This window comes from Pholis gunnellus (genome assembly GCF_910591455.1).
Source record: "Pholis gunnellus genome assembly, chromosome: 12".
NCBI classification, from domain to species: Eukaryota; Metazoa; Chordata; class Actinopteri; order Perciformes; family Pholidae; genus Pholis; species Pholis gunnellus.
The window spans coordinates 9,744,315-9,758,977 of NC_136539.1; the positions used below are offsets into that span (position 1 = coordinate 9,744,315).

The 14,663-nt window shown below is 40.6% G+C and overlaps 1 protein-coding gene across 4 annotated transcripts; it reads right to left on the reverse strand.

Moving 5' to 3' along the window:
* Positions 1–1,758: 1,758 nt before the first annotated feature.
* On the reverse strand, positions 1,759–14,247 carry LOC306704339 (solute carrier family 35 member F5-like). 4 transcript variants are annotated; one of them, XM_079170643.1, is made up of 16 exons: positions 14,108–14,247; positions 13,300–13,387; positions 12,710–12,851; positions 11,885–12,034; positions 11,656–11,718; positions 11,328–11,409; positions 10,595–10,785; positions 9,314–9,395; positions 9,108–9,195; positions 8,148–8,212; positions 7,900–8,004; positions 7,553–7,712; positions 7,286–7,376; positions 6,833–6,987; positions 5,646–5,719; positions 1,759–3,660 (listed from the first exon to the last, which is right to left on the reverse strand). In XM_079170643.1, exons 3-16 carry the CDS (start codon positions 12,842–12,844, stop codon positions 3,638–3,640), a joined length of 1,464 nt encoding a protein of 487 aa, XP_079026769.1. In that variant the 5' UTR covers positions 12,845–12,851; positions 13,300–13,387; positions 14,108–14,247; the 3' UTR covers positions 1,759–3,637. The 4 variants fall into 4 exon arrangements, with proteins under 4 accessions (XP_079026769.1, XP_079026771.1, XP_079026768.1 ...); XM_079170645.1 differs by having other exon boundaries at positions 5,619–5,719; XM_079170642.1 differs by having other exon boundaries at positions 10,595–10,788.
* Between the last annotated feature and the right edge of the window lie 416 nt (positions 14,248–14,663).

A 14,663-nucleotide genomic window follows, 5' to 3' on the forward strand; every position in this document is an offset into this window, starting at 1 on the left:
CATTTGTCTGGCTGATAAAATAATTGTGTTCAAAAGATAATTAATTCCTCTATTTTTTCCCCCTTTAAATGCCGAGAGGAAACGCTGGATGCATTCATATTTAAGACTTCTCCTGCACGTGTAGCTGCTTCTTAGACAGACAACGCTGAACTGATGCCTACAGGTTGAACCTGGTTAGATAAAAGCTGTACCCTCTCACTCCGATTGTCCGGTAACATCAATCAAACCATCGTGATGTGCATGGCATCACATTGTCAGCCAGATGTTCACTGCCAAAAGTTACAAAAAAAAAAGTGAAATCAAGGTTGAATGTTATGACACTGGAGCCTCCTAATTTATGCCTCAGATCGCATTTGAATATTTGCCGCTGTGTTCACGTGTGTGTGTAATTACATAGAGCTTGACAATGCCTTTTTAATATCTCAATAACGAGGTGCATCGAGTGTTAGAGATTGCATGAAAGTGTCTTTGTGACTTTGAGATAAACACATCATGGGCATTAATGTACCGCATGCTGGAAATCATTCACAGCTGTTAGATGTAAAAGGAAACAATCTCAAATAAAATGGTTGACATACATGAGAGAGGCTTACTGCCTAATTGTACTTTGCACAACCAGTCGTGCGTTGGAGAGAAGGGGACAATGTCTAGCCTAGATAGGTTGTATTTCTGTAATATAAAAAAAGGAAGGAAATGGAAGGATGTCAAGGGAAAAGAGTTATTCACTTGAGTCTCCACTTGACACTATACATATTAAAAGGGACACACAAGGTCTCCTCAAGAGGCCTCGGGGAAAATGTATTCACTCTACAAGACCTAAAATGTCTACTGCTTTATGTTACGGCAGGTTTGACTCAACATTTAGGCCTCTAGTTGGTGCTTAAATGTGCTGATGTATTTGGTTGCAAGGCATGCACTGTTTGCAGATATTCAGCAGCACAATCGGTGTCCTTCAAGGTGTTCTTTGGGCTCTATTATCTGAATTCACAGCCATCGTGCTACGCTACAGACTCAAAGGCATACAAAAGATATTTTTAGCAGACCGAGAAATTATAAAAGGGAATATTTGCATCCTTTCAAAACAGATGAATGGCCCTGATGATGTGTGTGTGTGTGTGTGTGTGTGTGTGTGTGTGTATGTGTGTGAATAGGGCTCTTCTTCTCAGGGTTCTCATTTTTCATGGTTGTTCTTTTTTGTACAACCATAATCAAATATTTAATTTAATTTGTGTCAAGAAAAACAAGGGTTGTGTCCAAAATCATTCACGATGTAGCGCCCTACATTTAGTGTGTAAATGTATCCACACTGTAGCCGTCAAAATAAAAAAGTCATACTAGAGCTCCTGTTAACAATCCCACAATTCAAAGTGCCACATTTCATATCTTTGTTCCCAGGGTCAGATGTTCCGAAGCTTAGTATCCTCTTGATGTGAGACATTAACAAGACGAGGGGTTTTATGTTCTCAGCCATGTATGTTTGTCTAAGTTAAATGTTGAAATCAGCCACCTACAGCTGAGCTTAGCCGACTGATGTTATACTCCTTGAAACCTACGCCCTCAAATATGCCGGCAAGACAGTTTTCTTTAGACATTGACTCCTGCATAGTCCGGAGACGAGAGCAAATACATGCAAATCAAATCAAAGAAGAAATGCTGCTGCTGCTGCTGCACCGACACAGCTTACCTCATCTTGTCTCTTCAACAGAAATGAGATCCTGTAGAAGTACGTCTTAAAAAGATATGTTTTAATAGTGCAGTGTAAGAAAACAGACTTGCAAAACAAAAGCATAATTCAAGAGCCGAGGTTGATAAAAGGGAGGTTACTATTACAGCCTTCTTTTAGATATTATAACATCTTCATTAATGACACTTAAAAGAGAAATTGCTCAGAAAAAAATAAAGACAAAGAACCTGAGAAAGAAAAAATAAATCCTATCCATGATTACACAAGCACCATTGAAGTCTAAGCAGAGAACATGGGAAACTAATCATCCTAAAAAAAAAAAGCTTTTATACTTGCAACTGTGACACGAGGGATTGATTGGCAAAAACACAGCAAGTAATGTAATGAACATGAACCAGTTTATATATGTCGCTTAAAGTGCTCAACCTGTTAATTCATCCTCACAGGACAGTTATTACTTCCTCCGCTTCATACGTCAGTCAGTCGATGCCGAGTGCAATAAACACTCCATAACGATGTGCACACGTCCGACACTTAACTGCATGTGTGATGTGTGATGGATGTGTTTCCTCTTCAACTGTAGTGTTTACATCCTGGATTACACGTCAGACACTGAGGCTGCTAACAGAAATGTTGGTTTTTTTTCTCATGAAATCACAAACAGTAAATAAATCATTTTTGCTTATATATAAAAAAAAAAAAGAAGAAATGTCATATACAACAGTCCAATCGATGTGATTATAATCTCAGTTGCAAGAATTATGCAAACTCCTCCTCTCTGGCAGTAATCATTTACAATGATACAGAAAATATAAAACGTTACACAATCTCAGACAGAAATCTGTAGTGGTCATCTGAATTTCACAAACAAAAGCAGCAATACTCTATTAATGCTTCACTGTGTAAAGTATTTACACCCATTTTGAACAAAGGAAACCGCTCATACGAGCAGACGACCGTTATTGCAGCGAGGCGTTTTTTTGTAGCTTATAGCGGAAGGCTTACTATCAGTTCATATTCAAGCACAAAGATTATGGTTCTATCACAGTTTGTCGTCCCCGTCAGAGGTACAGAGGGAAACAAGAAAGCTGTTGAAGGGTCGGATGCCATCTCGTTCAGCTGTAGTGGGACTTCACTCTTCTTCATGTCCGACTTACAAAAGGTTTCCTTGACGAAAGAAAATTAAGACTTCTTTTTAAAAGTTGGATATTTCTTACTGAGAGATGTTAAAATGTTATTCTCACCTGAAGGAATACCTCACAACACAGGCAGGTCACTTACGAAGGGTTTTGTCATTACCCGAGCTGCCGAGGCTGAGTCACACAAACTCATCAATGTGCTGCGTTTTCTGATTCTACCACATCGCTGGTATTGAAAACGATGCGGCCATACTGACCGACTCATCATATGAGGCGTCCAACGTGGCCGATTTATGAAAAAGCGGGCTTTCTCCGTCAAAGGCAGACAAATCAAAGACAGACTTTTTACCGTACATGATTGACAGATTGTCCTTTGTGAGAACACACTTACAAACAAGCAGCAAGGCTTCTAAAGGCCTACAGACTAACGTGAAGACGTCCAGAACGGAACGATGGTTCGTTCTATTGTGAACTCTGAACACTGATTTCAGATTTTTAAAAGAAACACGCAGCTACTCTGCCTCTGTTAGTGTTATGATCAAGTTCAAAATGTACCGTTTTATTTGGTCACATGACAATATAGTAATCACTGATAATGTCCAGCACCTTGAGAACCATGAGGTTTTTTTTTTTTTTTTTACACAGAAATAATAATAAAAAAAACTGAATATCAGTCTGTGATGACTGGGATGTGGAAATAAAAAAATGAGCTTGTAGAAATGGATGCGTCGTCTCAACACTGTAGAAAATAAATAGATTTAATAGAAGGCACTGGGGTAGTTCAATGTCTCTGAAGGCTTTCCAGATTGTCTGCTCAGCGAGATCCACATTCGCCACCTTGGGATACAAAAAAAGAAAGAAAAAGAAGGTCATAAAAAAAATCATGTGTACTCCATGATGGACATGTTAAAAGCACAGACATGTATAGGTACACACACTTATAGTGCTTCTAAAGGATCTCCACCAATTTAGCACCTTTAACTCACAACGGACAAGAATCTACATTGATGCAGCATCAAACGAGTTAATGTTCTACAGTTTAGAAAGATTACACATGGAGGGTATTCCAGTTTTTTTAAGATATATTTATATTTGACTATTGTTTAGACAACAACAAAAAAGAATTTAGTATTTCCGACCAGAAGATTATTTCTGGAAGTGTAGAGAAGTCTTTGGGATAGCATTTAAATGGCTACGTTTGGATACAAACTTTAATAAATATATACACACACACACACACACACACACACACACACACACACACACACACACACACACACACACACACACACACACACACACACACACACACACACACACACACACACACACACACACACACACACTCACACACAGTTTAACAGAAATAATAAAATATGAAAAAAGCAAATACATTTCCTCGGTATTTGATTGGCCCGGTCCATCAGTTCAGTCACTTATCAAGTAAAGATGCCAAACATTCACCACATCCAGCTTCTCCTTTGTTAGCATTCACTGCTTTTCTCTTTTTCTATCATTATAAGTTGAATATCTTTGGGTTATGAGTTACGTGTGATGTATTTTTTGACTCTGCAAAGATTAAACGCTTCGTCATTTAACTGAAAATAATGATCAAACGGTTCAACACTAATTAAATTACCATGAGTTGCAGGCTTACTTCTATGCATTCCATTTTCTTTTGCGTCTGCTCCTCCATTAAACACTACACACCCAGCAAACAGGCTTAAGTCTGTCCTAAATTCCACTGCTTTCATTCCCTTCTTAATGCCTCGATTAGAAACCACACGCCGAGTTCAGAAATCTCTCTCCGCCCTGCTGGCAATTACTTCGCGGGTAAGAACACACAGCTGAGGAGAGCTCGACTAAACCTATGAATGGTGAACAGACGGGCGACTTCACTGAGATGCAGACTTGGGTGGTCAATCGCAGACCTAAAATATTTACTAAAGACCTTCCTGTCCTGCTTGTCTTCTGTCCCTCTTACTCACCAACATGTCCAAACACTGAGGGCCTCACTTGACAGATGTTCAAAGAGAAACAACTGAGTAAAAGCAGGGAGAAGAAATCCTGAGCTTCATCAACTACTGCAACAAAAAATAATCATCATACTGTCGTTTGGGATGCAAATCTACCGAGATGTTGTCATTTAAGCTGCAATAACAAGGTTTTGGTCACTTGCGAGCAGCAAGTTGAAAGCAAAACATTGACATACTATCACCCTTTAAACTTAAAAAAGAAAATTAAAAAATACAGAAGATGCGCTTACTTAAAATGTTACCAAATTTGTCGAGCAAGAGCTTGGTTTACTGTATCTGCTGTGTTTGGTTGCGTCTAGTAACCCTAAATTTGCGAAACTGTTGCGAGATGTTTAGGCATCAACCAAACCTAGACACGGCCAAAAAGAAGCACCATTGGCATCAATTAAGTAATGCTGATTTCTTTCTTCCATTAGAAGTTATCACACTCAACAAATGACTGTCTCTGAAAATTCAAAGATGAAAAATCGCTTTATATTCAAAGAGAAGTTGGTTGTTTCTGCATTACTTCCAGGCAGCACTATCGCACCGAAGTACAGAAAATAGAAATTAATTTTTTTATATATATATATATATATATATATATATATATATATATATATATATATATATATATATAATTACTTTGGGAATTTTCATATTTAACCCAGCGAATTTATGTATGTTTACATTACAAACGCACAATAACATGCACATAAAGGCACACACCAGTCAACAACACACAAGGCCAGAGCCAGGTAGGGCAGAGTGATGGTTTACTTTGTGTTCGACTGCTGGTTCACGAACAGAAGCTTGCTTCGTTGGGGGAGAACGGGTGGAGAGGAATAAGGCTTTCACACTGCTCACTGTCTTCTGGCAATCTGCGGGCAGAGAGAGCCGGGTGTCAATCATCATCACGGACATCATCTTGACAACCGTCATTATTATAATCATCCCTCACCAAATGGGAACAAGCATTCACAGAAGAATGGAGAGCATAACTGCCGCAGAGAGCGCAGTCAGTCAAGCAAATACATCTGATTACGGACCTAACTTAGCGAGGCTGCGAGCTACGAATGGAGCCTATTGTCCTTGTGAGAACGTCCTAGAAACGTCTTTAAGCGCGTGTCAGAGTAAAGGTCAATTCATTATAAATAGGTCACACACCACAATACAATGAATTAACAACACACAGTCAATGCTTTACTGGACTGGAAACCATTTCATAGAATTTTTCAGATTCTGTCACAAACTTACAGAACATGTGAAAATTAACTTGGTCCTGGGCCCTGATGTGTGAGTGTGAGTGTGTCTGTGTGTGTGTGTGTGTGTGTGTGTGTGTGTGTGTGTGTGTGTGTGTGTGTGTGCAGAAATTACTTTGATTTGCTTTTAGCAGATGGAATTCATGGAAGCAGCATTTCCACCCATTAAAAAGGGACAATTCGCCACCTGTTATGTGGATGTCCAGTCAGCTTTTTGCCAGTTTCTATCAATGAAAGCGCCCAGCTGAGCACCAACTAGTGCTGCCAGGGATTGAACTGTATTGCATTACCTTTTTAAAGAGGTCCATGTGTTCACTCCTCATCTTCTCAGTTTGATTTTTTTTGACAACTGAGATCATAAATGTACGCTTCTGGGCAACAAAATCTAAAATCCTGTGTCCTTCAATCGACCAAAAGACAATGTTTTCAAAATAGTCCTTGATTGTGAAACCTTGCCAAAAAGAATTAAAGGTGATGCAATGTTCACTCACGCGAGTATTAGATCTCTGCAAGTGTGTGTTTATCAACTGAAACAATGACAGTCATTGTTACACAGTAAAGTGTATGTGGCTTGTCACTACAGGTTGTATGTATGTTAGCTAGGGCAACATTTAACATGGTTGATGCAATCAGCTGCGTGGCCAATTTCTGAGCTGAAGACCACGAATGTGTCTCTATGACAGGGTGATGTGTCGCCTGTAAATCCCTCTGTAGAACCAAACAGCGTTATACCTCTGAATGCGATGTTTCCTGCAAATGAAGACGTACACTCTCCTCAGCCCCACCAGGACGGGATCCCAGTTGTTGTAGTGGCATAAGAGCGCGGCGATGAAGAAGGAGAGGAAGACGGGGACCGCCCCGGCAAAAAACAGCCACGAGAACCGGACCTATGGTAAGGAAAGTAACCATTACAACTACTGTCATGACTGGACTTCAGATTATTAGATTCATTTATAAACATGCAGCAATTTAAAATGTGACAATTCATTTAGCCCCTAATTTAATCAATATGTACTCACATTACTACATTAACTTGAGCACATTAACCAGGCTTTTCCTCGCGCAATCTGCTCTGACCCACTCCCTTCAAACTCGTGTCTTTAACATAATGTGTTTAAACATTTTCTTGAGTCTTATTTCAAACTCCGACTCTTGACTGTTAAGTACCTGCTTTGGGAAACGTACCTTCTGCATGCAAATATCTGCCATAATAGAGAGCGGGATAGTGAGGCTCAGTGCCAGAGTCCCGATCAGAGACGATGTGAGGAAACAGCCCCTGTGGAGAGAAAGCAGCATCACCAGTCACAGCATTCAAATCTATTTTTTTTTTTAAATACTGTGTATTCTTCAAGCGGATTACTCGCCCCAACTGAGAGTATCAAAATGTCCCACATACTAAATGCAGATTGTGATGGTTTGGTGACTCGATTAAATAACGAGTCAGGTGCTCACCACAGCCAGAGGAACTCAGAGAGAACGGTTCCAATGAGGCCGTTGATAAGGATGTACGTCCACACCAGCTGGCTGGGAAGCTCAAAGGCCTCGAAGCCCGTGTAGTGGAGCAGGAGGAAGCCAGGCCACAGCAGCAGCAGGTTGAACAGACCGACAAACCCTGAGAGAGACACACAGCAGCTCCAGCTCAGACATCTCGAAAGACACCTCCTGTCCTCCACAGTGGCGGAGACTTTGTGGACTAAAAATAGCTTTAATGTGCAGGGGGTCTCTATTATGTTGCTTAGCTAATGACTGAAATAAGTACAATAATAAAAAGAAAAAGGATACACTGAGCGTTTCCTTACCAAAGAACATGGGGATGTCGAGCTTATCCTCCCGGTCCACTCGTCTCTTGATCATTACGATGTAGACGGCGTACAGCACCGCCCCCGCCAGCGACCACAAAGAACCTTCACGTAAAAGTCAATTACATTTGGAAAGAATGTTTCAAATGATATCGATTCATCACTATTAAGCAAGAGAGTAATGGAAGAATTTCCCTTCACAATAGTGATGTGAAGGAGTGACAGATACTCGCCGTCTCCGCCGTTACCTGAGACGCCATTCTCATCGGGGTTGTCCATGCTGGAGAAACTCACGAGGGCAACTCCTCCCATGCTGAACAAGAGAGATACAACATGGACCGACTGAATCCAGGCAATTTACAGGCAAATCACAGGTCATTTCAAGCCTTTCATTTCAAAATGACATCATTGGGACAAAATGTCCAAAGAGCCCAGTAATGTTCATATATATCGAGCAGCAAACCAGAAATATCATCCAAGCTTGTTTTTATCAATATATGTCCAAGATGAGACACATGTTCAATTTTAATGACAGAAAAAAGTATAAATGTCTTTATATCATCACGCCGGGCGTACCGTGACTCTTTTTTTCACTGCACTGGTTCCCCCTTACGTTTAAAATGCATTTTAAAATGTTATTAGTTACCTACAAAGCCATTAATCGTCCAGATTATATTATTATATTATATTAAATAATGTTTAACTCCTTACAGTCCAACCAGGCCCCTAAGATCAGCAGATCTAAACCTCTTAACTTACAGCGCTGACTTGTGACCAACATGTAAACAGTTCATTTTGACTCAAATTAATAATTACAAGCCAAACAATTTGGCTAAAACTTCATTTATTAACAGCTCAAGCGAAAGACTTGAACATAATTTAATGAGGTGCCTTAGGAAAAAAAGATATGAAATATGTATCCAGATGCCAGAAGTTATTAATCTATACAAACATATTCTGCAACCATATGTAGAATCTGTAGGTAACGGGACAGGGCTTTGGTGTCGGAAGCTCTCTGGTTTCCGTCTGTAGTCCGAGTAATATTAACCAATCACATTGGAGAAGGCTTTGGTTGAATGTAGGTAAACAGTCAGAGTGGAGAGCAAAAGAGGCGAAACTACACTGAAATAATATATCCACTTTCAGCACTGTAACCTACCAACATGCCTTTGTCAACTCTACTGCCACCACATCCATTCAGCCCTTACCTCAGAGCCACAGCTAACAGTTTGGACAAGGTGAAGCGGTCGCTGCTGTTGCTGGGAAATATGGCTGCTAAGATGAGCGTGAACAGGCCTGAAGAGGGAGACGAGAAAGTCGAGTCCAGTCAATTTAAAACATACAGAGGTGAACAGAGGTGAATCGCAGCCTAACCAACGCACATGAAATTCAACAGAGAGAGAGAAAGAGTCACCTGAGGTGGATGACAGGATGTTGACAATGGCAACCTGCGTGTCGGACAGGGCTTCTTGATAGGACAGGTTAGCCAGGAACCACTGGAAGAGAAACAGAAGCAGTGACGTGATATTTACTACACCACTGTACAACAGCCCTGTGGTAAATACTCTCCAACGTACCTGACGAAGCCTGCTTTACTTTCATTTTAACTCCACTCACTGTGCAATCTCTGACGCCCTTGTAGTTTGTTGTCCCATAAAGTAATTCTCAGTCTTAACTTTTACACATTCAAATGTCTAGTTCACAATACATGACCTGCTGGCCGACAGTTTTTGGAGCTCCCAGGCCAAAAGCCCCAGATGAGAGACAACTCATCGGTGCTCGAGCGCTACGTGTGAACTGCAGGCTAAATATCTGGACCTGTCGGGGAGCTACAGGCAATAAGAGCGCGAGACACGGGTCAGCTCATCGGGGAAAGATCTTGTAGAGTGTGACCCTCTGTCTCCGGTCAGTTATGTGGTGTGAAAACCACATCTACTTAAAGACTCTCAATTACAAGAAAGCCAGTGTTGCCGTGTGAACTTGGCTTAAAAGAGGGCCAAGATGTGACCCCTTGGTTTAGGGGTTAAAACCTCCAACGGTGAATCTCATTGTCCCGTTTGTTGCATCCCTCTCTCTCTCTCACTTGTTTCCTGTCTATCCCTATCTCATAAAGGCATAACATATCCAAAATACTTATAATAATAATATAAAAAAGAGAAAACCTGACAGAATTTAGTCAGATTAGTCACAAATACTGCAGACCTATTAGAAGGTGGACGAAGTAAACAGGAACATCTTACAATTCAATAACACAAAGCCTCATTTAGAATGTAACACATCTCCGACACAGCGGCATAAAAACAACCCAGAACTTATCAAATTAGATTTAAAAAGCTTAACATAATATCTAATCACTTGTGTATAATTCCCCTAATGTCCGAAGGTCTTTAAAGCCCAAGTCAAATACTCTGCTTTAACATTTCCCAGATGTTCATGATTTTGCTCAGACGGGATGAGTCACAAATTAAAAGCAGTTCATCACTTGAAAGGCTAAATGATTAATGACTAGCAGTCCTGCATCACTTCCTGCTCACTTGCCACCGTTTCCAACGTATCAGCAAAACACATTTGTTGCTTTCAACCAAATAACACAAAAAGAAAAAAGTGAGTGTCTTATCAATTTTACATTGTTACTAGGCATCACGTCTATAATTTGGTACGGCAACGTAAAACAACAAAGCTGGCTTCTACTCACCACAAAGCAGAAGAAGAAGCTGATTTTGGCCACATCAGTGATAGTGAGCTTGCCCACTGTGCGTAACATGGCCTCGTGGTCCTTGGCAGCTGGGTAGGACATGCGGGACAGTTTGGCCTCCAGGGCTTGAGTAGAGGGCAGCTGACGCACCTCCATGATATTACTAAAACGCACCCGCTGCTTTTTGGAAGCTGCTGAGTGGTACAAATGGAGAGAGGGGTGAATTGACAAAGGCAGGGTTTTAAATAAATGTCCAAACAAATGTAATATCATTTTGAGACTCTTTGGATACATCCGTCCACTAAAGTCCGAGCTGAAACTCTAGAACGTATGGAAAAGCCAAAAGATCAGGAGATTTCTCCATTGCTCTGTGAAATCCTTTTGTTCAAACTATTGTTCTTATTATGATGGTATGTGAAAGAAAGATGAGAGAGAACTGAGTCTGGAGGTGGCCTAATGGGTCAGACAAAGGTTTCTCTTGTTAAATATCGGATTTCTTTCATATTGGCTTTAATTAAACAATGATTTGATCTATTTTCATAGCTCACCACTGCCCTCTGTTGTTGAAACGTTACTTTTCATTAATACCAAATTCATGGAGGTTATCAATCACATATCAGTCAAAACCGAAACACTTACAGCCTACAACTGTGGTCTTTGTTAATTCATGTGGGGGAAAACTATTTTATGCTCAAAGTTTTTTTTGAACTGACAACATCAACTGTGTACTCACAAGATTCACAGTCTCCGATCAGACAATTGGAGTGCTCAGCAGGTACGTCCTGGAACTTCACTGGAACATACAGTGGCTCACTCTGCACATGAAAGTCAAACATTTGTAGTTGTTAAAGAGTTGCACACAATGTCATTTTCTACTGTACTTCTGTAAGATTGTCATGGTCAAAGCTTTGTCAGTGTTTAGACGATTGGGTCCCTCTACTGCCAACAAATGGTAAAAGAAAGACTTAAAATATTGCCCGAACAGAGTTAGTTACACGTGTAGTACCTTCAACTAGTTTGCGGTAAAGAGTCATAACTTATTTTGCGATGAAACTACGTACCAAACCGTTGTTCACGGAGGTGTCAGTAGTGCAGGGTGCAAAGTAGGCCTCGGCATCAGCAAACTGCAGAGAGAAGCATTTCAAACCATCAACTTACACACACCAGCCGAGATGTCAAATCGGACCAAGGGCGTAAAGTGTGTGTGTGTGTGTTTGTGTGTGTGTGTGTTTAAAAATTAAAGCACACTCCCCCCATGTGGTGAGAGTGTGCTTTAACTACAGCACTTACAAACGCAGAGTGCCGCCGTTTCAGAGTGCCAGTGCACTGCTGCCTCCAGGGCCGCCACAGCAGGAAACCCAGCAAGTACAGTACAAACATGGAGGTCTTGGTGAATGTGCTGAAGAAGGGTTTGTTGTACTCCTGTCGCTTGAAAATGTACTGCAGGAGGAATCAACAGGAGGAAGCCGTTAGGGAAACAGCTTGTATGGGTTAACTGACATGTTGCAAGCTGGACAGTTTTCCCTCTCGGGGCACTCCTGTTTCCTTTTGCTTTTCAAGTCTGTCAAGTTCAACACAGTTCCCCCTTGGAGCATAGGATGCAACACATGATATTTACTGAATACAATGGGACACTTGATGCTTCCCCTTCTCTACATTTCAGTGAATGTATCTGATGGCTGCAGTTACTGTTTGTCTTTGTTTAGTTATTCTTTTTGACATTTTAGACTATGTTTGCTGGTTTCCTCGTGTCATTTCTATCTACTTATGACCTTCTATGCTGCTGACTCAGCCTTCTTTTGAAATGCATATAATATATATTTTACTTTAACATATGGAGTTGCAGGACTGATAATTACTAATAAATGATTGGAGTATATTATTAACCACTTGTTGGGAGACAGACAGGCAAAGTTATGTCATACATTGGGGCACAACACAATAAAACGCAAATAAATTCACCAAATGCACATTATTGACTTCCAGAAGATCTCAATGCACTCTAGTGACTGAGTACATCTGCACCCCCGCTCTCATTTGTGTCCTCTCGGATACTGCAACCCACAATTACAGCAACAGGTGTGTAAAAGTGACTGAATGTGACAAAGTCCTTACTGAGGTCAGCTCAGAGGAGGCTACCCAGATGACATCCACCAGCAGGAGTATCGCCACCCCCAGGGCCATCCGCCTTCGCTGGGCTGCAGAGCTGCCCTGAGAGCTCATCCGGTTCATGATGAACACCCACTCCATCAGGACACTGATGTGACAAGCATGGACGAACAAGAACACGGTGGAGTTACAAGATATTCACAAAAAGAGTTTTCTATGAAAGTGAATTCTAGATTCTATATTAGCAACTCTGTGTCTCCTACTCTACTTAGAAATGTCAGCGTGGTAATAATTTCAAATTAAAAAAACAAGTAATTTATCAAGCACATATAAAAAAAACAGCTTCTTAAATGATAGGATGTAATGCTTTTCCTTGTTTTATATCATTGTAATTTAAAAATCGGTAAAAAAAAAAGGAAATTGAAAGTCTACCTAAGCCTCAAAGTAATTGTGATGGGCTATTTTCTATAACTTTATATTCTAAAGAAGCAATTAATCCTTTAATTAAAAGTGACAGCGAACCAGCGCATTCAGAGCAGAAGTATAATATCCCAGCAGAGCTGACAGCAACTTTTTTTTTGTATTGCAAAACACACCTGTTTACCAGCTAAATGTACACACTGAAATATTCTTTCCAGATGCCGACGATAGAGAGCAACCAGGGGACCCACAGGCAGCACAACCCTGACACCAAAACAAATAGAAAACAGCAAGGTTACATAACCTACAACTAAGTCTATAATGTCACGAGGAACATCAGTAGAAATGCCACCACTCTAATAAGTCACATTATGTAACTAATGCAGCCAAAGACCTTATAAAGACACGTATGTTTACATCTCTACGTCCCTGTGTTAAATAGGAGTAACGTTATAGTAGTAAGCTCAGTGCCAGCTAGCTGAACGTCAGCTGTGGGTGGTGCATAGTGCACAACTTAATGTAAAATAGAGCTGTACTGTACTGCACATGTTAAGAGCGAGCTGAGATAGCTGGCTATATGCATGTGTAAACGGGTAACGTTAGCTTAGCTCTGTGTGTGTGCGTGTGTGTGTGTGCGTGTGTGTGTGTATGTGTGTGTGAATCCCATCAAAGTAGTCTTGCTCAGACGAGCCGCTTCTTCAAACCAGCTAGCGAACCAGCTTACGAGCTAACGATTTCACTCGCTGTTAAATTGTTACATACTGGAAGTCAACAAGGTTGTATTTCGATGTAACGTTAACGTCAGTCGGTTCACTGACAGGAGTTGGTTCGAGTCCAGCTAATGTGTGTAGTTAACGTGTGCAAATAATCGCTGTGCTCCGTTTACTTGTTTATCAATATCAGATAACTAACGTTGACGAGCTAAGCGCTAACGAGCTTGCTTGATTAAGTGATCAAAAGGTTAACTTGAGGAGTTTTTTTTACCTGAAGGCGAGACGAGGTCATTTAGTTAGCACCATTACACACTTGTCGTTACATATGCTGCTGAAATATCGACAAAATCCCAGTTTTTACGATACAATTATTGACAGCCAAGTGGTTGTAAACATTAGCACACCCTCCCCTCTTCGTTATCAGGTGACATCACTTATGTGCTGCAGAGACTTCTGGGATGTGAAGTTCTAAATGGCGAATATTGCGACACAATTCATACTTCTTTTTAAAAATCAGATTCACTCATTCTGTCTATTGAAACACGTTACTGCTGAATATATATATGTGTATCACAACTAATGACATAACAGTATGTGGTTGTTATGTAGCTCAGAGAGATGTGAAGAGGCTTTTGTCTGACAGTTGCTGAAGCTGACAGAGACACAGCTTTCCTCACCGATATCAATGACAGTCCAGAATAATACAATGTAATGGTGTTTTAACATGTTGTTAAGCAGAATATTGATAAGAAAGTAGTATAATTACAAACAGGACAAATAACATGTCTGAACAGAAAAAATCATACGTATAAATACAAAGCACAACT

Excerpts from the sequence above, each read along its gene's own strand:
- LOC306704339 (XM_079170642.1), bottom strand. The coding sequence starts at position 12,844 with ATGGAGTGGGTGTTCATCATGAACCGGATGAGCTCTCAGGGCAGCTCT. Across the intron at positions 10,789-11,327 it reads GATCGGAGACTGTGAATCTT|CAGCTTCCAAAAAGCAGCGG; the intron begins GTGAGTACACAG and ends TGTACCACTCAG. Across the intron at positions 9,196-9,313 it reads CATCCTGTCATCCACCTCAG|GCCTGTTCACGCTCATCTTA; the intron begins GTGACTCTTTCT and ends CTCCCTCTTCAG.